The 15,143-nt window shown below is 37.8% G+C and overlaps 1 protein-coding gene across 9 annotated transcripts in view; it reads right to left on the bottom strand.

Moving 5' to 3' along the window:
- Nucleotides 1-1,392: 1,392 nt before the first annotated feature.
- Nucleotides 1,393-15,143, bottom strand: part of LOC310704634 (uncharacterized protein) — a 35,574-nt gene continuing 21,823 nt past the window's right edge. For 8 of the 9 annotated variants that reach the window (XM_083498312.1, XM_083498311.1, XM_083498313.1 and 5 more), the window contains 8 exons: nucleotides 13,422-13,586; nucleotides 11,369-11,456; nucleotides 10,410-10,585; nucleotides 9,508-9,715; nucleotides 7,698-7,823; nucleotides 5,790-5,949; nucleotides 4,167-4,403; nucleotides 1,393-1,654 (listed from right to left, as the gene is read on the bottom strand). In XM_083498312.1, coding sequence (XP_083354438.1) covers nucleotides 1,597-1,654; nucleotides 4,167-4,403; nucleotides 5,790-5,949; nucleotides 7,698-7,823; nucleotides 9,508-9,715; nucleotides 10,410-10,585; nucleotides 11,369-11,456; nucleotides 13,422-13,586 — 1,218 coding nt within the window. In that variant the 3' untranslated portion in view covers nucleotides 1,393-1,596. The remainder of the gene's footprint in view (nucleotides 1,655-4,166; nucleotides 4,404-5,789; nucleotides 5,950-7,697; nucleotides 7,824-9,507; nucleotides 9,716-10,409; nucleotides 10,586-11,368; nucleotides 11,457-13,421; nucleotides 13,587-15,143) is intronic. The other variant, XM_083498319.1, reaches the window with a different exon arrangement.

Below are 15,143 nucleotides of genomic sequence, written 5' to 3'. Positions count from 1 at the left end.
CATGGGAGTTACATAAATGCATCTATATCAAATTCCTAGGCTGCTTCCACATTTCAGTCAAAAGGTGCAACTAAGCACACCAACAGCTGCTTCTATAGGTTGCTGAACTGATGCTAGCTAACATTTCAGCATGGCTGAGATCCACAGTGAGCTAAAGTATCTTGCCCTCTTTAGCAAAAATCTGCTCCCTCAGGCTGTATCCTTAACTATGGTTCTGTCTTACACAGGAACCAAGCCAAGGCACTATTACCATAAAATCATTTTAGATTCAGTGTTTGCCATGAGAAGTTACTTGCAGGTGGTTTGGGACAGGGCAGAGGGTAACTTAGATAATGTTAACATGAGTAGTGCAAGGGAGGGCTGAAGTTAATCAGCTGGGGCTGTTTCAGGTGCCTTGTTTTTTGGTCTCCCTTAGGTAACATAAGCCCAGTGCCTTGCCTATGATCTGAGCTGAAGCACAAGAGCCAAAGGACTCTTAGCTAGGGCTGGGCAAAATCCGTGTTTAGAATACTTGGGACTGCTATAGTTGCCATTTTATGATGTCACTTCACTATTTCATCATAGATCCAGCAGGTCCAAGTACCAGTTCAAGCCAAGTAATGAATTAGGAGCTTGGTGGTTAAAATATATGTAACCATGTCTTCTGAACCTTTGGCTGATAAATATCAAATTCCAAACAATGTAAGCTAGGTCCATTTTTACTACCAGTGAATAATAAATTCTCATGCCTAGTCAGATATACCAGCTCCTTCGTACTTAGATGAAGGACTTTTCTCTTACTACTGCTATCAGGAAAAGGTTCCAACTCTCGCCAGGCACTCTTATGGCTGGTGAAATGGTACAGTTGATTTAGAAGAGCTTGAAAACTAGCTAAAAATTATATTCATAACCAGTACTGTGAACTGTGAACCCAAAAAGGGAGTTGTTTACAAATGTGCTCCCAACCATGGTAGATTCAATTCAGCAAGTTTGTGATAAGCATTTTTCTAATTTTCAGAGGGATAGCTGTATTAGTCCGTTGTAGCTATTTATGAATGGTGGAAGAATCCAGATTTTTTGCTATCCTCAGCTCATTTGCTATCCTGGGCTACTTCTTGTACACAGAGGCTATCCTAGCCATGCCTTCAGGTACATTTTTTTTAAGTGGGGGTGGCGGGAGCAGCAACAACAACTGTATCTGTGGTTATGATTGCATAGTTTTCCTAATGGAAAATCATGGAAATCACTTCAGCTGTATTTGTTTACCACTTTGTTCATGTGTTTCCATTGTCTGTAAAAATTTGTAAGCAATCATAAGCTTGATTGCTCTACATGGAAAGGAAAATAAACTGTTTTAAATCAGTTCATTGGGGGAATTCATAACTATTATGACTTGAGTACAGATGTTTGCTATTTGCATTTTCAGTAATAGTACAACTAGTTTTATTTTACAGAAAATACAATACTAGAAAATTCTCAAATACAACTTGATAAAAATGGAAGAAATACACTGATGAACAGAGTTCTAAACACTTTGTTTCTTCTTTGCAGCAGAAGCACAATATATTGGAAGGCTTTAAAGTCCATGCAGTCATTGTTCAGGATGTAGTGGAATCGTTATTCCCAGGCAATAATGATTTTGCTGAAGTTAACAAAAACTCCTTTGTTAGGTGCACTGGAAAACAAATTTTGAAAGTCAGTAATGTGGATATGGTTCTTTGACGTGACTTTTTTATGACATAAAGTTAACTAACCAACAAGAGTTACAAACTCGGTTAAAGTTACTTTGATGGTCATGCAAACAGAAATCTGCTGCTGGACAGTGTTTTCTGTTTGGATTCTAAAAGGCCACAATTTAAAGACAACAAAGATATTTCTGCATGACAGGGGGAAAATGCACAATTTTCTGTTAGTGGGAAACCCTTTACCAGGACCGGCACTATCTTTTAATTGTGACTTTAGTCTCTCTCTCTCTCTCTCTCTCTCTCTCTCTCTCTCTCTCTCTCTCTCTCTCTCCCCCCCCCCCCCCAAATAGGGTGGAATATCTTTGCTGTTGAGGATAGTTTCTCTTTCACCACTTTATCACCTATACTCTGGGAGATACAATAGTGGAGATGTATACTGTAGCACTGGTAGAGACAGGAAAAAATAAATTGAGGAAAGGCTCAGAAAATGATAAGGCATTGCTGAAAGTAGATATCAGGGTTATTTGAGGGGATAGATAAACGCTCCCTGCAGCACTGAAGTTACAGCCATTGCTCAGGAAGTAAAGCTAGTATTAAAATTTTGAAGAGCACAGCATGGTTCAGACTTGGAATGGAGATACGAATTGCTAGAGATGGCCAATATGGTCCCTCTAGGTGTTGGACTACAGCTCAGCAGGGATGCTGAGAGTTGTAGCTTAGCAATATCTGGAAACCACTATTTTGGCTATTCCTGTTATAGGTTGTAGTTAAAAGGCGATATATGCACTGTTCCAGTCGCACAAAACTCTTGAGGTTTCCAGCAATTTAAAAGCACTCGTATTTTATGTACTAGTTTTGTCCCCACAAACTCTGGGAGAAACTCCAGGAAAGCAGAGCCAGCTAATGTTTTGAAAAGTGCACAAGCAAGAATATACACAACTCAGCTCCCTCTTAATTATTTTAAGTTATGAAAAAGCAAGATGCAAGCCCCCATGCTTCCCTTAACTTGAAAATATTAAACTAATATGGATTTTGGAGTTTTAGTTGGCCTAGCAAATGCATTGCCTTAATACTGATTATGGAGAATTTGAGTTCCTTTTACATCCCCCACAGAAGCCTCTGGAAGGCTTAATCTAGTCTGGAGGAGTTCTGCAAAGATTTATGCAGTCTGAAGAAAAACTAGAGGGTTCATGCACTTGCAAATTTCAGCAACTTCTGCCAAAAAGAAGGAAAAGTAATTTTTAGATTCACCATAAGAAGGAATTTGTTTTATATAAAGTGCCTCTGAACCCAAAGCACAGACTGAAGTGGAAAGAACAACTCATATATATATATATATAACCTAAGCACAAATATAAGGTGAATCTTGGGCTCATGCACACATCTCGTGTTTATAGAGCTACTTTGAACTATAGAATTTCTGAGTACAAGCTTTTCTCTCTAGTGATGCACGAAGCAATTTGTTCTTCAGAATTTTCATAATGTTCATTATATAAAGTAAGTTTTCAGACATTTATAATACATAGATGTAAAATAATTGATTGGAGGCAGAAAGTGGGCAGGAACAGGCATATATAGAGTGCCAGGAAAACATCACATTTTCAGGATTTTTCTCCTACATCCATTGCAATGCTTAATAGCACCAGTAAAACTTTTTTTTTAGATTTATTACCCACTTCACCAGGCAGTCACAGGATGAGATACAAACAGTTAAAAACGAATTACAATCACGACGAGAGTGGGTTCTAGAAATAAGTAATAATGCATAATGAAGGTGCCAGACACCTCTGTAGGGAAGGAATTCCAAAACTCCCACAATTATGGGAGTGAAACATTTAATACCTTGTAGTTGATGGCGTAAAGCATTTACACATGTTTAAATGGTGCATTTACAAAGCTCTGTGAGAATAATGCTTTTTAAATGTTTGATAACAGCACATTAATTTGCCATCACTCCGAATTAGGAGTACAAGGCATGGTTACTGTTTGATAAAGTGCAAAAAAAAGTGAAATTCTAGTCTTGATGAGGTGGTGATATAGGATTTCCCACATACTTTGCTTTTTCCATCTCTTGCACACCAGTTTTTACAGGTGGGAGGATGCAAGGTGCTTGCATTTACACTGATATCAATGCTTAACACAATTTGCTACAGACAGTAGCTAAATCCTGAAGCTCTCATCAATAAAAAGTGAACTTACTGCTATTGTTAGTTACTATCCTAATTCTAAGGAGCATGCCATGAACCCTGTCCTCACCAGTAATATATTCAATTGAGTAGTATAGCTTTTGTAATGTTGTATTTTGCGCAATACTTCAAAACCACAAACTTGCCAACACACATTTGTGATCCATTTGTGGTTGCATATTATGCACAGTAAAGGTAAAATGTTGAACAATAAGACTGTGAAATTGCTTTATTTCTGCCCCTGGGGGAAATTGGGTTCGAGGTGGGAAGGGAAGATCTCAAATATACTATTGCCAGGTAGAAGAGTAAACATTACCAAAGAAAGTAGCGTGTTCCTTGAAAAGTTCCATCATGCCTTCCTATTTGATCCCCTTCCAGCTCTATTCCAAGGTAGTCCTCTTCTCTCCCCAAAAGTGGTCCCAAATATTTAACAGTTCCCTTGCTGATTTTTCCTGCTGGGCATGAAAATTTCACTAGGTTTCCAACTTTCAAGTCTGTAACACTCCTGGGTGCAAATGGTCGTCTTGTTAGTACTGCCTTATCTAGACAAACCCTGGGATAAAAAGTTGTAGAAAATCAATAGCTTTCCTTTGAAAGACGTAAGAGTCCTTTTCTTTTCTTTTTGTACTCCAGCACAACTTTATTATTCAGACTCTTCGTAATAACCTAAGAATCCTACATATCTTATGAACAAACTAGACATGACAGGGGAAACTTGGGACTGAATCTCCCAACAACTTTTTGCAGAAACAAAATTGGACAGATAAGAAAGGCAAAGGAGAGATTGCAAGACAGATAAGAAAGGCAAAGGAGGAGGCAGAGATCTGAAATGCTACCCGCTGTATGTGGGCCAGGGAAGGGTCCTGGTCAGACATAGAATATTGGGCAGAAATAGAATATTGGTCATTGTTTTTAAATGCTTTTATTCTACGGTTTTGCCATAGGATCACCAGGTTTAATGAAGGGTGGGATAGAAATGAAAGAGATTTTCACTGTACATAGCTTTGTCTTTTTCATGTGGAAATTGCAGAAATAAAGGGCCATATTCCCTCGTGGCCAACTTTTCAAAGCCTGCATTCACATGGTGTTAGGGCCAAAGGCAAAAGTGGGTGCAGCAATGGAAACAATGCTTTATAAAATATGACACGTTCCAGACACACAAAGCCAAAGGCTTCTGCATGCACAGGCCCCTCTCCATTGCACCAAGCAGGCAAGCAAAGGGCATTAGCACAACTCAAGGGCACATTCCACTCCAGCAGAATTACTTACAGGGCGTGGAGTAGGGCTGGTGAGGTGTGTGACCTAGGGGGAGTCCTGAAGGGTTAGGAGTCCCCCTCCCCTGTGCTAAAGATAATATTTGGTGGTGATCTTTTCCTGTCATTTGTAATGTTAAAACCATCATGCAGTAGGCTTGGATGGAGATTTAGGTATGTTTTAGTGCCTATCTTGGTTTTGGCTTACTTATCATTAAGGGACCCACTATGCTACTGCTTCCCCTCCTATTCAGTGGTTTTGCTGGGGCAATCAGTGTAGCCACAGTTGTCAATCCAACACCTGCCACTCATTCAGTTCCACGTAGTTCTCACAGCCCTACCTTTCTGAAGTGAGCCTAGCATTATAGCCATAAATTGAAACAATCCTAGCTGTCGCATCTTGGAGCGCGCAAAAAATCATGATTGATCTCATCTAATGTGCTGGCTGACATCTATACACAATCAGAGCAAAGGGGAAAGTCAGTCCTTGATCTTGTGATGAGCTCAAGCCCAGCAGACATGTTTCAGTGCTTTCCTGCTTTAGCTAGACTGTTGCTGAAGAGTTACTTGACCTCTTTGCATTCATTAAGTTGGCAGTACTACACAGTGTGGGGTCTCAACCTTTTCCTTTACAGCAGAAAACTACATTTACAACACAATCATATTCATGTCCATTCAATTCTTACCTGTTTGGATAATATTTATTGCAAGTGTCCACTTGAGAGACATCACTTGAAGATGAACTTGAGATGTTTTGATCATAGTTCTCATGACTTGTTTGATTGTGTTGAGTAATGCAAGGAAAGTTGCTGCTGCTCACCTCTGTGACCTCTTCAGATGCATCATCTTGATTAAAAGGGGGGAAAATTACACTGCAGATGTCTGATCTCCCTGGAGACCAAGAGATGTGACGATAGACTGCTCTGCTTCCTTTCTTTTAGCAAATGTTTGTGCCACTGGGGAAGTGCTAATTCTGCATTGATTTTTTTTGGATGTTGTATGTGATGCCAATAAAAGGTTTATGAAATATGATTAAAAAAACATTAAAAAGCTGCTCGAAAATTTGGATCAAATCTAGTTGCAATATTTTGTTCAAGGATGCCCAACAGATGCTCAGGGAATATTCTATAATTTTGTGTGCAAAAAACTAAAAAACCTTATCTCACCTCAGATACTTAAGTTGTAAAAAGCTAGATATTTATCCTGGAAACCATTAAAGTGCATCAATCCATGGTTTGTTTGGTTGTTGTTTTTTTACGAAAAACGCTAGAACACTGTAATTTGTACAGCCTGCTCCAGTGCACTCAGTTTGATCAAACGTCTCTTTACTTGCCACACTTCTTGAACCCATATTGCTAATCTGAAAGGGGACAAGGGAAGAGACACTGATGTGGCCTCCGTCATTGGCTAGTCTGCTTCATAGCCCTGGAGGTGTCATTGCACGTATTGGGGATTCTTGAAGGCCCTGATAAACTCCCGGGGCTAAAGGTTTGACTTTCCTGGTTATTTCTGTGCTCTTGGGAAAATGGTATGGAGTTGCCAAAAGCACATTCGTTCAAATAATAAGATATACCACTACAGATATATTGTAACAACTCCAAGGATGAAAATAATTTCTCTAGATAAATCTATTGGTCAGATAAGAATAGATAGGATAAGAATGGTCAGATAATATAACCCTGAGATAATCTTCTGAGGCCCTTCTTCGTGTGCCTCCTCCTCAAGAGGTCCAGGGGGCGGCAACACAAGAATGGGCCTTCTCTGCAGTGGCTCCTGTCTGTGAAATGCTCTCCCCAGGGAAGTTTGCCTGGTGCCTTCATTATACAACTTTAGGCGCCAGGCAAAAACATTCCTCTTTAACCAGGCCTTTGGTTGATTTGATTGACATCCTATGCCCTTTTACAAATATGGGGTGTGTGTGTGTGTGTGTGTGTGTTTGTTTACTGGGTTGTTGTTTTATTTTGATTATGTACTTTATGGTTTTATATTCCTGCAGGCATATGGCAGAATAATAATAATAATAATAATAATAATAAAAAATTGGACTCCCAGCTCCAAGGTTAGTCTTTTCTTCAGTTGTCTGTCTGAATGCCTTTATGATAATGTAAAATCCTTACATAGCCATCACATTTTGTGGCTGTTTTGCCAATACTGAAAACAGTATGTTGACCAATGTTCCTTTCCCCCATATTGGACGAATGCAGGAAGTCTACACTTTTGAGGTTCTTAATTTATCCCAATCCAATAAAGCATGCAGATGCATTACTAAAAGCAATAACACCCAAGCTCAGAATTTTTCCTATATTTTGGGTCCACTGAAATCTGGCATGTTTTGTGGGGAAAGGCCATAGAGAATAATGAATAAAATCCAAAGGCAAGGAATGTCTGGAAGAAGTATTTCACAACTCTAATCAGCCAATTAGATCTTACTTTTCACTGACTGCATAAAAAGAAAGCTGAAAACAGAAAACCAGTTAAGTGATTTTTCTTTCCATATGAAGATTCATGGGAACATGCAGTATACTTTTTTATTCTTTTCTGTGCTAATAAGGCAAAATGAGAAAATGTGCAATTGCACATTTTAATTACCATACCTTTTAAGTCTCTGTTTTCTTTTGCTAGCCCTGTGTCACAGTATCCAGAAATCAAAAATTCTGTAGATTCACTATTTATGGATGATGGGGAAGAAGCATTTTTCCTAGAACATTCTTGTATCTTTTCTAGATAAAAATAAAAGCCTTGCTTATTATCAAATTCTGCTTAGATATTTTAGATATTATAAAGCAATAATATTTCATTCAGTCAATCTTTTTAAATCACTGTTGATGCAGTCTATTAAAACAAAACTATTTTTTATCAAGCATGATGCTTTAATTATTAAAATGTTGTATTTTCAAAAAGTGAAATGTCTTTTCCGTTTGTTGGTTGAATGTCTTCTGAAAGAGCAACTTCCTGCTTTATTATTATTATTTTAAATTAAGACGTGAGAAATACACTTTGGCTTTAGTATAGCTGGGAACAGAATTGTCTTACTTATCACAGATGCCACATTTAAAATAAACTGTAATCAAATGAGTAACATTAGATACTCATTGGAAGAACTTAATGTAAAATAAATACACAAACTGCTGCTAGTTGCACTGATCTTCAAGCACTTTTAGTTTTAAGAAAGCTATTTTATAGCTATTTGCCATGATTCAGCATTGCTGTGACTGCAGTAGAAAGTTGAAGTCCCTTTTCTGCAGTGCTGGATCTCTCTTTGCTAACCGTCAACTCTGACAGTATTAATTACCTGTTGAGGGTTAATCACCTTTACAGTTAATCAACAAATACCTCTTCCGGCATTTCGAATTCCAATAAAGATTGGTTTTGGTGAATTTCACTGTGGTAGTATTGTTGTTAATGTTGTAGCTTTGCCTCGGATAATTTATAAAATATTTGGGATAATTGTTGAGGGTATAAAGATGTACCTGATGACTAGAGACAAGATCTTTTTAAATGAACACACAGTCATTCTGGGCACAAACACAGAGGCAACCCAGAATGATGAGATGATGTATATCTCTGTACATGCATCAATAAAAGCCTCACTTGCTACACTAACCACTACAAGTTATTGCTTTATCCAGCTTATGAAAGAAATTTCACACCTTTTTCTCCATGATAGGATTCATATTTAAGTTGGTGGTTGAAATCAAATTCATTGTCACTATATCTTCAGTGATTATTATTATTATTATTATTACTGAAAATCTGTTGAATGCACTTTATCCTCTTAAGAAACCTCAGCACAGGTCTATCTGATTGCATGGCGAGTAGCAGCTATTTTTTATACAGCAGTCAGTGCACAATAGTGATGGACAAGGGCCTGTTATAGTCAGTCTTCCTCCTGTATTATATTGCAGTGGACACATGATGAACCCATACGGAAGAATGGGCTCCATGAGCGGTGGCGTAGCATGAGTTGCCAGCGCCCGGGGCCACACAGAGAGGGACAGAGTATGCATGTGCATTCAACTGCCTAATGGCATCTGCATCACCCAGAAGATCACAGCTGCAGAGACAAGAAGAGTCATTCCATTGTCTGCAGAGGTCACTTCCTAGTTTGCACGGAGGAGCCATTTTCAACAGAGCCCAGTGACGGAACTGTGCAGCTGTATTGAGGCAGCTTCAGGTGTTGAAATTTTGCACTCCTAACAATTATGCACCTGGGACAACTGCCCCTGTGCCTGCCCATGCTATGCCACTGCCATGAAGCTGTGCTATAAAGTCATTGCTCAGAAGTAACTGGTGTTAATGTTGTTAATGAGATGTGGCCTCCTATCTTTGCTGGAGCAACATACTGGGCTGTTTACTGATCATCGTAAGAACCCAAGCAATATACCATAATGGTGGTTCCTTTACCATCCTGTTTGCCAGCAACTGTATGCACGAGCCATTCATATTTCCTCTTTACATCCCATAGCTCTTCTTTCAGCCTATGGTTTTCCTCATTCAGCTGGTGGCCGATTTCTCTCAGTCTCCTGGACTCCGCTCTTAGCTCACAAATCTCTTCATGCAAGGTCTGCTCATAAGTGTCTACTGGATCATGTCTGCTGTGCATCCTATTGATCTTTAGAGGGGGAAGAATTAGTTTAAACTGTGTTTTGATTCTTGATCATGAAGGAGGAAAGCAATAAAGAGTAGAAATCAACATATAAGAAATCAGTTGTTTAAAGCATAACTGATCACTTCTGAACTGCTGTAATTCCCAGGTTGGTTAAAGTTTTGCCTAATGGATTATATTCATGTGCAGAGAAATTGCACAATGCACCCTACCTGCTCCTGTGCCAATGCAGACTGCAGGACAGGTTCTTATGTTTGAATTTCCCATGTAAAAATAAATTGTAAGTCACATAAAATATTGCATGTCGCTTAGAGTTGCCGTGGCAAAATAAGTGAACAACGAATTTAATAAACAAACAAACCAAGCATGCAAGTAAAAAGGCCAGAACTCTTTCTCTTCTGTAGTACTTTTCTGAATGCAGTGAGTTTATCATTCTTTACAGCATGGTTTAGCAGTGAATGTGTAAAATATGCAATTATTTTATAAAACATTTAGGAGACAAATACATACTAAGAATGTTTAAGCTCACAGTTGTAGGCATAAAACAAATGAATATCACCCGTTGACTAATTATAGCTTTGGTTACTGTTTGATCCATGATTAAATATATATTACCTGTCTTCTACCCCACTTAAAGAAAAACACAGGTTTAAAATTAAAGTATATAAGTTATAATAAAGGATTGTCCCAGACCCCTTACCTTTTTCTTCAGATTAAGATTTTCTTCTTTAGAGTCTGCTAACTTCTGCATATACTCAGATTTTAATTGAGCCATTTCATTCTTCAGTTGTGAAATCTCCTCATCTGCCTTTGCTAGCTCTAAGACCGCAGTCTCATTGGCTTCTTGAAGATCGGTGATTTGGCTTTTAAGGTTTCCTGTGTATCAATATGCAAAAATATTCAGTATGCATCATCAAGTCACATTTAAGGCCTATTGTGCTTAAGACTTTAATGCAAGATACACTTACCTGGGAAGTAAGTCTCACTGAGCTTATTTCTCAGTAGACGTGCATAGGATTGCAACTCTCCTACTGAAATAAAAGGGACTTAAAATACTTAGCTTGCATCCCAGGACTACGCTTGTTTCTCAGAATGAATTAAAAGTGTGCATAAAAATACAGCCTTGATTGAATTGTGCCTAGTATTTGTAGAGGCATAGGATACACACTTTGCGCAAAAGACTCATGCACTGCAGGGGTCGAACCAGATGACCCTCAGTGTCCCCTCCAACTCTGCAATTCTATGAAAAGAGGAATAGCACTTTGACTTTGGGTAAAGTTTGGGCGGGAAATTGTACAGCTTGAATTGGTTTTTTGGGGGGAAGTTTGTTTACTTGAGTGCATTTAGAGATTTTAGCGGGGAAGGGGGAAATAATGCATTAAGCTGATGCTTAAATTTATTGCCATAGCGTTGGCTGTTTGTAGCCAGTGTATTGTAGTGGTGCCAATAACCTGAACACTCATCCTATAGTACTTAGGAGTAGAACATGGTTTCAAGGTTTTTCTAAACTGATATTTGAACTTTCACAGAAATTAATAAATGTGGATCATCATGTGGACTGATGCATATAAAAACAAATGAGCACACATTCAAATGGAAATTAAAATAAAGGCACTGAATGTTGAATGATGAAATTAACAAGCTTGCATGACTCCATACCAATCTGTTGCTGTAGAATTCCGGGAGAGTTGCATTCAAATTTTGGCAGGCTACAAGTTGACAGCTCTTCATTAAGAAATTCTATCTCCTTAAAAAAAAATATATATTTGCATTAGTTTGTTCTTTTGAAACATTCCAGTTTCAAAAACCACATTTTTTAATTACACGGAAAAGATAAAAATATGGCATTCTATTTGTAATTCTGAACAATAATTAATATGTACTTTCCCCATACTTCTGAGTTTTCTAAATTGATGTCTTACAATATATCTATATAAAGTCACATATACTTATATGCATCTGTGTGTGTGATACACAAACACACACACACACGCACACACAAACACACACACAAATGATGCAAACAAGTGGAGGCAATAACAATAAATGATTGGATTGATAAAATCTGGGAGTTTGCAACAGCAGGAAATTGGGACAACCTTTAAGAACAAAGGAAATAACAAGATATTTGAATTCTGTACAATGCATTTTTTACATTCTTGCTTATAGTATTCCTCATCCTATCAATGAATATGAATTAAGTTCTCTATTTTCACTTTTGACTGAGCCTTCTTTATAATTTAGGAAGAAAAAACCTGATCTATTATCTTGTATCTTATGTTTTTTATTATTAAGCTTTTATTTTTTTCCACAAATTTACTTTGCATACTGGCATTCCCATACTTGTAAAAATCTTCATTGTTCTATTTTGAGAGTTCAAGTATTTATTTGGATAGCTTTTGTTTATTTTTGGTGTGGTATGCTATCTCTTAGATTCATTACTGGATAAAACCTGTGGTTTTTCCATACCCATCCATTAGTTTGTTTAGCTGAGAAAACGTAAAGCTTAGAATTTTAGTCTTTGACTTTCGTTGCTCTGATTACTTTTCTTTTTTTTCATTACTGGCTATGCGGTGGCATATAAGTGTTAATACAAAAAAAGTGATTTCTCTCCTCTATATGTTTTCTTTTTACCCTTCTGTTCTTAAAGTTTCTGTGAGATAAGCTCCTATAAACTTGTGCTTACAGCCCTGAGTAAGAGTCTGCAGCAACTCACTCACTGGACTATATTTATCTCTTGAGTTCCTGCCATTGCCATCTGTTTAGTGTACAATCAAGATTATCTATTTCGGAAGCATTTCAGTTCACTTGACTTGCCACTCCCCTGTTCAGAAGTCAAATCACGCAAGTACACAACCGCTTCATTAATCTATTCAATCATTGTTCTTTAAGTATACTGTATAATATGGAGGGAGGAAGCAAAGGAATGGGGAATTACACAGTTTTTATTTCCCGTGCCCCCACTTCTTTTGGATAGTTTTGCTGGTGAGTTAATTGTAGCTTCACTCCTGCAGCTGTCATATGCCTATTTAAGAACATTCTCTATTCGTTTTTGAATTTCACAGTATGCCAGAACTAAGGATAACAGCAAAGTGAAAGTGTTTCAGTTGATGAAGATGTTGACCTGGTGTGTGTAGAAAAGGAATGGGAAATAAAACTGCTGGTATCAGAATGCTGGTCTACTGATCTGTGGTGTGACAGTTCCGGTACTCAAAAAGGATATTGCCAAGTTGGAAAAGGTCCTGAAAGGGGAGAAAGAGGTGCCATGATAGATGTTTACAAAATTACACGTGGTATGGAAAAAGTGGATAGAGAGAGGTCTTTCTCCCGCACTTATACACTAGAACTCATGGAGATTCAATGAAGCTGGACTCAATGAAGATTCAGGACAGGTAAAAGAAAGTACCTCTTCACTCAGTGCATAAACAACAGGCCATGAAGCTGGATAGTTTTAAAAGGGGATTAGACAGATAAGGCTATCAGTGGCTACAAGCCATGATGGCTATGCTTTGCCTCCACCATAGGAGGCAGTAATGCTTTTGAATACCAGTTGCTGGAAGCCACAGGCATTCAGATGGCTGCTTTGAGAATAGGATGCTGTACTAGAAGGGCCACTGGCCGGATCCAGCAGGCTCTTCTTAGGTTCTTATAATGAAAGAAACTATATATATATATATAGAGAGAGAGAGAGAGAGAGATGCAAATCATTCACCTTCCCGTAAAGTTTGCCATCATCTGCGTGTGGACTCTGTCCATTCAACAGTACTTGACGTTTAGCCTGCACATTCTTCATGGGTTGATGAAATTCCTGTTTGTTCTCATCTGGAGATTTCAGCAGAAACTCTGACATTGCAGGAGACCTTCCTTTCTTTGTTGACTAACAAAAAAGAAAAAAAGAAAGTCAAGAATAAATTTCAAGTGTTTAATTTAATTTGTGCTGTGTAATGAGAACTGTTGCATGGTTCTGTATATTGTGACATGTGCTGTTTTCCATGTATTAAGAATAAAGCTCTTTTGTTTAAAAAACAAACAAACCTGTGCATTTATTCTGTATACAAAGATTGCATTTGTTTATTATTATTTTTACTACTACTGAATTGATAGGATACTTTTCAGCTCCTCTGTGGTCTAGGTCCATTAAGCATCTTATAGTTAACACAGTACAAAACCCCCACAAAGATTATGAAATTATGACAACTCTAAGCCATATCTATGCAACATAAATGGTTCAAAAGAGCAAGTCAGGTGTTCATATACTAGATTCAAACTTCAGAAGTTTAGCCCTGTCTTGTGGCACCCTAAAGAGTAAGAACTTCAACCTTGTTATTTCCAACAATCCTTAAAGAAAAACATGTTTTTTTTACCATCTGAAATATGAATATTGAATATCTGAAATATATGAATGGTTAAAGCTTCTTATCGTATAAACAGCACAAAACTGAATAACAATATACATTTAAACTTAGATGGTGCCTTCACTGCTGAGAAAGTTTCTGATTAGACATGTTACTGTAAATGAAACACAGCAAGTGGATTGTTAAAACCATAACAAAGGATACGCTTCTCACCCATATCCATATAAAGCCTGCTTTATACCCCTCAATTTGCCGATATCCATATATACTAATCTTTTGAAGATAAAGAAACTGCAGTGGTTGTAGGTTTCAGTAAAAACTCAGTGAAGATAATAAACAAATGCAACATAAAAGTATAATTGGAGAAAATTCAGAGTGCTACAATGTAAGTGTGCTCAAAATGAGAAAAAGAGCAGAGAAATGCAAAATCTTGAAAACACCAAACAGTTATATACATTCAGACAAAAATCCATGAAGTTTGCTTTATACAAAGAGTTCCTAAATCTTGCATCGGTGAAATACTTTAGTTTCTTTAAAAAGAAAACAACGGTAGTGGCAGATAATCATGATTTGGACGATTTGGATTCTTCAAATAATCATAAGCATATATTTTGTGCTTCAGACATTGACTGAAATGTTTCATCCCAAAGAAAGGGTTATTTTAAATATGTTGCTACCATGAAGCATTAGCTTTTGTTTAGTGCTTGATGACGGCTCTATTCATATTTTATAAAAAGAAAACCTTAATTTAACAGCACTTTACCATTTTACCTCTGCCGTTTTGTCTGGTTGGCCGGCTTTCATGATTCCACATCCAGCATCCCCAACAATCCTTGTGTAATGTCACTGCCCTCCATTTACATCAGAAAAGAGCTTTTGTGTTGGGAATCTAACCATCATCAGGCCAGAAGGCAAGGCTATTGTCAAGAGGCACAGCTTGAGCAGCTGCCGCCGCAGCAGCCTGGTTTAGCATGTCCAATGCAAAGAAAACAATGGAAAAAAGGAGGAAGAACTGGAGCTTGTAGAAAGATGTTCAAACACCTGGAATTTCTTCCTTCTCCCCGCTACCATCACCAGTG

The sequence above is a fragment of the Podarcis liolepis genome (assembly GCF_965112155.1).
Source record: "Podarcis liolepis genome assembly, chromosome: 4".
Taxonomy (NCBI): Eukaryota; Metazoa; Chordata; class Lepidosauria; order Squamata; family Lacertidae; genus Podarcis; species Podarcis liolepis.
This window is presented reverse-complemented; position numbering and strand designations above follow the sequence as displayed.